Raw genomic sequence first — 6,000 nt, forward strand, 5'->3', positions numbered from 1 at the left:
AAAACACCACTTACAGTGTTTTCTTCTGTAGCTTAGTAAACTCTGGTATAAGGTGCAAACTATAGTGGTGTACCTTTTGTAAATGGCCTCTACTAAATAAGTGGTATAAGAATTACACCAACATCAATTTCCTGCTATTAAAATTTTAACTAATAGCTTGAAGAGAGAAGACAAGACTTTGCAGAAGATGCCCTGTCTTAGATATTTAAATATATGTGGGATGCATCTTACCTGTTTGCTGTATTTGTTATTGGTTTGACAGCTGTACTCAGAACAGTGATCTGATCCAATTGAAATGTTGTCTCCTGCTCCCACAAATGTATTAGCTGGTGGTAAATCTTGTACGGCCTGGTGTTTTTTTCCTGCAGTTGGTGACTGGGGGTGAAGCTGGACAGTAGGCAAGGGGGAACTAGATTTGTAATGCCTGGCCAGGTCAGGACTGCCAGGCCCACCATTAACAGATCGGTATCGGCCCATGCTTGGGCTGTCTGACAGCTTCTCATTGACACTATCATACCTCTGTCCATTTGGTTTAGAAGCTTCTACAGTGACAATGCTGCTGTAGAGTGGCTGCTTAGATTTTTTGTTTTTCTTGTCCTTTTTAGGCTTTTTAGATTTGTCATGCTGTTGGGGTGTAAAAAAGTCTTCATGATCTTTCTTGCCAGCTTCATAGCCATTCTTATTTTTGGACCGGCAATATCTTGCCATCACTACAATTAGGATGATTAGAATCACAGTCATAATTCCAGCAACCACCCCAATGACAATACTGAGTCTCTGTTTGCTAATTTCATAGCTTGGGTCACCAGCTATATCCTGGGTGAGGGGGGTGTGCAAACTTCTGGCTATCTGGGAGTCAATCACAGTTGCATTAGAAACACTTTCATTGACAAACACATGCACCAGAGTCGTGGTAGACTGGGAAGGCTGCCCACTGTCATTCACTTGCACCACCAACCTGTGCAAACCATAATGCTTTTGGGTGAGTTTTCCCACTAAGGAAACCACACCACTGGTGGAATCAATCTCAAACAGCTTGAAGGGATTCCCTCCCACAATGCTGTAGTTAAGGTCTGCATTGATGCCATCATCACTGTCTGTTGCCAACACTGTAGCAACTACTGTCCTGACGTTACTCGAAGGTGGCAGTAAAGTGTAGGAAATATTTCTGGGGAGGGTGACAGTGGGAGCATTGTCATTCTCATCCATCACAAAGAGAGAGACCGTGGCTGTTGCAGATCTGGGAGGCTCTCCCCCATCCACAGCTTTGACTCTGAAAGTATATGTGGTCTGATGTTCTCTGTCAAAAGACATCGTGGAGTAAATAGTCCCCGTGTCATTTTCAATGGAAAAAATGTTACTGTTCTCCTCTATGTACAGGCTCATCTCTGCATTGCGCCCCTTGTCAGCATCCATCACTGTGACCATTCCCACGGGGCTGTTGGGCTGTAAATTTTCCTTCACATAAAAGGTAAAGACGTCCTGCATGAACTTAGGGTCATTGTCATTCTTGTCAGCCACCTGAACAATCACTGTGGTGCTGCCTTGCAGCACGGGGACGCCTTTGTCTCTGGCGTTAACTTTAAACTCATACCTGTCAGTCTGCTCGCGGTCCAGCACGGTATTGACGAGGATGTCCCCAGAATCGGGATCGATGGCAAAGATCCCCATCACGGAAGAGTCCAGCGAGTAGGCGATTTCCGCGTTTTTCCCACTGTCCGCGTCTGTAGCCAGCACCGTGGCTACCCTCTCTCCGGGGATGTTGTTCTCAGGAAAGTACACCTCCACCACCGACTGCCCAAAGACAGGCGGGTTGTCGTTGGTGTCTCCCACCTTGACAATCAGGGAGTTGTTGCTGGAGAGACTGGGGCTGCCCGAGTCCACCGCCACTATGACCACGTTGAACTCCTTGGTGGTCTCATAGTCCAAAGGGGCCGAGGTGTGCAGGAAGTACTTTTTCTTGTTCTGGTCGCCCTCCGTGTCACTGGCCGGCTTGAGCTGGAAGGGCACGTCGCCCACCACGGTGCAGGTGACCACTCCATTCTCGCCTTGGTCTCGGTCAGACACCTGTACCAGGGCGATGGGGGTGTCCACCAGAACGTCCTCGGCCACGTTGGCCACCCCGTCCTTGAGTGGGATACGCCCGATCTTGCGGATTTCAATGGACGGCACGTTGTCGTTCTCGTCCTTGATATTAAGGACCACCGTGGCTTTGTCTGTCTTGGGGGGCTGCCCGCGATCGCGGGCCATGACCGTGAAGCGCAGCTGGTTCACTTCCTCGCGGTCTATACGGTGCAGGACACTGAGCCAGCCGGACGTCTCGTCTAGGCGCAGCAGCCGCCGCACGGACTCGGTAGCCGCCCCGAACACGTACTCGATCTGCCCGTTGACCCCCACGTCCAGGTCGGCGGCACGCAGCTGCAGGATGGGGGTCCCCGGGGCGCTGTTCTCGGCCAGGTCAGCCTCGTACACGCTCTTCTCGAAGCGGGGGCTGTTGTCGTTCACGTCGGTGATGAGCACCCGCAGGATGGCCTGGGAGGAGCGAGGCGGGTCGCCACCGTCGCGCACCCTCAGGGTCAGCTCGTAGGAGTCGCGCTGTTCGCGGTCCAGCGCCCCCTTCACGATCAGCTGCGGCTGCTTTTCGCCATCCGGGGTGTCGGCCACCTGCAGTTCGAACACGCTGCTGCGTCCGCCCGGGCTGGTCCCGCCGCCGCCTTCCGGCGCGTCCAGCCGCCGCTTGGAGCCCCCGGGGCCGCCGCCGCTCCCGCCGTTCCCGCCGCCCCCGGGGTAGGGGGCGCTGTCGGCAGGCCCGGCGCGCCGGCCCTCGCCGCCGCCGCCGCCGCCGCCGCCCCCAGGCTCCTGCAGCAGCTCGTAGCGCTCAATGCCGTTGCGGCCGAAGTCCCGGTCGGTGGCTGTAGGCAGCAGGTAGAGAGTGCCCACCGGCCGGTTCTCCTCCACCGTGAGCGTGAGCACGGGTGACGGGAAGGTGGGCGTGTTGTCGTTGATGTCGAGCACGATGACCCGACCCTCGAACAGGTCCACCCAGCTCTGCGAGGGCCCGATCACCGACACCTCGAAGTCCAGGAAGCACTCGTTCTCGTCGAAGATCATCTGACACTGGGGCAGTTTCTCGCGGTCGATGCGCCGCTCGCTGGTACTGAGCTCGCCGGTGAGGTTGTCGATCTTCAGGTACTCTGAGCCCGACTCGAGGCTGAAAGTCACCTCACCGGAGCCGGTCACGATGCCCAAGTCTGAGGCGACGTTGCCGATGCGGACGTCTGCTGGGCCCTCCTCCGCCAGTCGGTACCGGAGGAGTTGCTTGGCCGCCGCTAGGCTAAGCGAGAGCGGAAAGAGGAGACAGCAGCCCAGACACCAGGCGCGCGCCCATCCCATGGTCCGCATCCTCAGCATCTTCTCCTGCTGCTGCTGCTATTGCTCCTTCTAATTACGGCCCCTCGGCGCCCCCCTCCTCTGGGGCCCCTGGCCTGCCCTCCTCCCAGTCCTCTCCCCTCTCCGGGAAGGGAAGAAGCAAGAGGGAACGTAGGGAGGGGGCAAGAGCGGCGTCCAGAGTCGGCCAGGGGGGACCAGCGATAGATCCTTCTTTTTTTTTTTTTTTCTCCTCTTGCTTCTTCCGAAAGTTATTGTTTCATAATTTATGCAATGGGTGCTAATCGCCCGCTAGCCAGCCGCCGTTCAGTCGCAGTACTCACAGTTCACGGGACACTGCGCGCCGCGGGCTCGGTGCCCCCCCAGAGTCATCCCCGCAACCGGCAGAGGAACCCGGGCTCCCGTCACCGCTCAGTCGGATGGGGCTGGAACCGCTCCGGCAGGCGGGCGGTGGAGCCGGGAAGCGGCCGGGAGCGAGCCTGCAGCCTCCCCCGCCTGCCAACCCCGCTCGTCTTCGCTGCTACTCGAGTTGAGTCCAATTCACGTTCCAGCCACTCACTCCAGACCCAGCTTCCGCGCCGGCTGCCCAGGCAAACGTGAGTCGCTTCCTGCAAGAGGTGCTAGGGCCAGCAACAAGCCAGTCTCAACTCCGTCTCCGCTCAGGCAGCGGGGGAGCCAGTCAACAGATTGGGAATGAAAAATCCCGGCAGGTCGCTTCGGGCACCGTGCAGTGGAGACGTCTCGAGTCACACGGCCGTTCGCGTCCGGGTTCCCCCCGTGCGCGGAAAAGCAGCCCGAGCCATCTTCAGAGACGCCCTGAGTGTCGGTCCCGTCTCACCCAGAGAGCTCGGGTTTCTCTTTTTTCTTAACAACTCTGCGCAAGGTCATTAGTCTCGAAGCCGCCTCCTGAAACCGCAGCAGCCGTTCGCCCGCGGGGGTGAAGGCTGAGCCGTGCGCACCGCGCGGGGCCCAAGTTTGGGTTCGCAGCCGCAGAGTCCGTGTCTTTCCTCACCTGCATTCGGCCCGCGTGTCCGAGCACTGGGATCTGCAGCGCTGGGCGCGATTCAGGGAGGAGATTGCAGCCTCTCTCTCTCCCCGCTCTCTCTCTCTCGATCCCTCCCCTCCCTCTCTCCTCCTCCTCTCTCCGCCCTCCTCCCGTTTCCCCTTTCCCCTTCTCCCACTCCTCTCTCCCTCACGCTCCCTCTCCTTTCTCCCAGTCCCAATACAGGCAACTCGAGCTGAACTTGATCCCTTTGCAGTTCAAAGGTGAGCAAACCAGGCTCCGTGCGCAGGCGACGCTGGCCTGGCCAGAGACCCCAGCCGGGCTCCCCCCACGGCAATTAACAAAGATGCCCAATTCTGTCCGGATTTCCGAAGAAAAGCACAAGGCATGGGGTGGGGGGAGGTGGAGTCAGAGACAGCTGCCAAGTAGCTTAAAAAAAAAAAAACAAAAAAAACAGTTTGCCAAGGGGAGAAAAAGTGCCAGTCGGTTGTTGCCTCGGAAGTGCCCTGGCACGGCGGGTGAATTCCGCAGTTGTCTCGTCCCCTCTGGTGTCTGGGAGAGTCTGGTGCTCGCGCTCCCGCCGCCCCTTTGGCTGCCGCGGCTCTAAGACACTGAATGGCAAGTGGGAAGCTCCAGCTCACCCGCCGCGAGCCGGAAACCCCCAAGTTTGCCCAAAGTGATGGTTGCTGCTGGGCGCTCTCTGCCTTGCTTGCGGCTCAAGCTTGTCCCTGACGCTACTGCGGCGGCCGTAGCAGTGGAGCCTTGGAAACTACACACTCTCAGAAAAGGAGGGAGGAGGGAGGGGGGGGGAGGGAGACAGGAGGGAGCACTAGCCGACCGCCCCGCTCCGGAAAGCCCAGCTTCAGCTCCGGGGCCCACTCCAAGTGTGCGCAATCCTAACACGTCCCCCTTAAGCCAAAGCTTGTCCCTCTCCCTCCCCAGCGAGTGCAGCCGCTGCCTTCTGGGGGAACTTGCTTTCCCTCCCCGAGGCTGGTAAATTTCCTTCTCGCTCTGGCTAATGCCGAGAGCGTGTGTGAGAGCGCCGAACATGTGTCAGCAAACGTTTCTCCTTCCCCTTCTCAGAGTATGTTCTTCATCCCTGCCCCCCACCCACTGTCTCTGCTTCGCGAATTAGCTTCTTGGTTAAAGCTTGGTCAGCTGTGGCTACGGGGACCCAGCGTGTGGCCAGGGATCTACGCGGGTGTTCTGAGAAACCATGATGGGCTGCAGTCGTTAAGAAAGAACAGCGAACTCCTGGGAGAGTGGGAGAGTGGGAGAGCGATCCTTTTTTGGGAGCGCAGAGTTCGGAGGGCTGAGGTTTGGGGAAGGGGAGGGTGCTCTGTCTTTGTTTAAATGCTTGGCATTCCTGTCGCTGTGCTTGCTTACGGGGTAGACCGTGGGTGCGCGCGCCTGGGGAATAAACACATGTTGGAAGCCTCGATATTATTTTCTGAGCAGAAACCTGCAGCTTTTAGTAACTGGCAAAGTGTAGCGTCACCTATCTGGATAAAAGGGAAATAAACTTTAATGTCAACTTTGTGTACCAAACTGTCCCTAGCTCCTTTTCTCTCCTTCTTTTGACTTTGTGCCACTGGAACGTAGATGGTGTT

The 6,000-nt window shown here is 57.2% G+C and overlaps 1 protein-coding gene across 9 annotated transcripts in view; it reads right to left on the reverse strand.

Moving 5' to 3' along the window:
* The window catches only part of PCDH7 (protocadherin 7), a 447,041-nt gene extending 442,559 nt beyond the window's left edge, over positions 1 to 4,482 (reverse strand). For 3 of the 9 annotated variants that reach the window (XM_043438893.1, XM_043438891.1, XM_043438892.1), the window contains exon 1: positions 232 to 4,480. In XM_043438893.1, coding sequence (XP_043294828.1) covers positions 232 to 3,411 — 3,180 coding nt within the window. In that variant the 5' untranslated portion in view covers positions 3,412 to 4,480. Of the gene's footprint in view, positions 1 to 231 lie in introns of all 9 variants that reach the window. The other 6 variants (XM_043438888.1, XM_043438887.1, XM_043438890.1 and 3 more) reach the window with 4 other exon arrangements.
* Between the last annotated feature and the right edge of the window lie 1,518 nt (positions 4,483 to 6,000).

Source organism: Cervus canadensis, chromosome 19 (assembly GCF_019320065.1).
Source record: "Cervus canadensis isolate Bull #8, Minnesota chromosome 19, ASM1932006v1, whole genome shotgun sequence".
NCBI classification, from domain to species: Eukaryota; Metazoa; Chordata; class Mammalia; order Artiodactyla; family Cervidae; genus Cervus; species Cervus canadensis.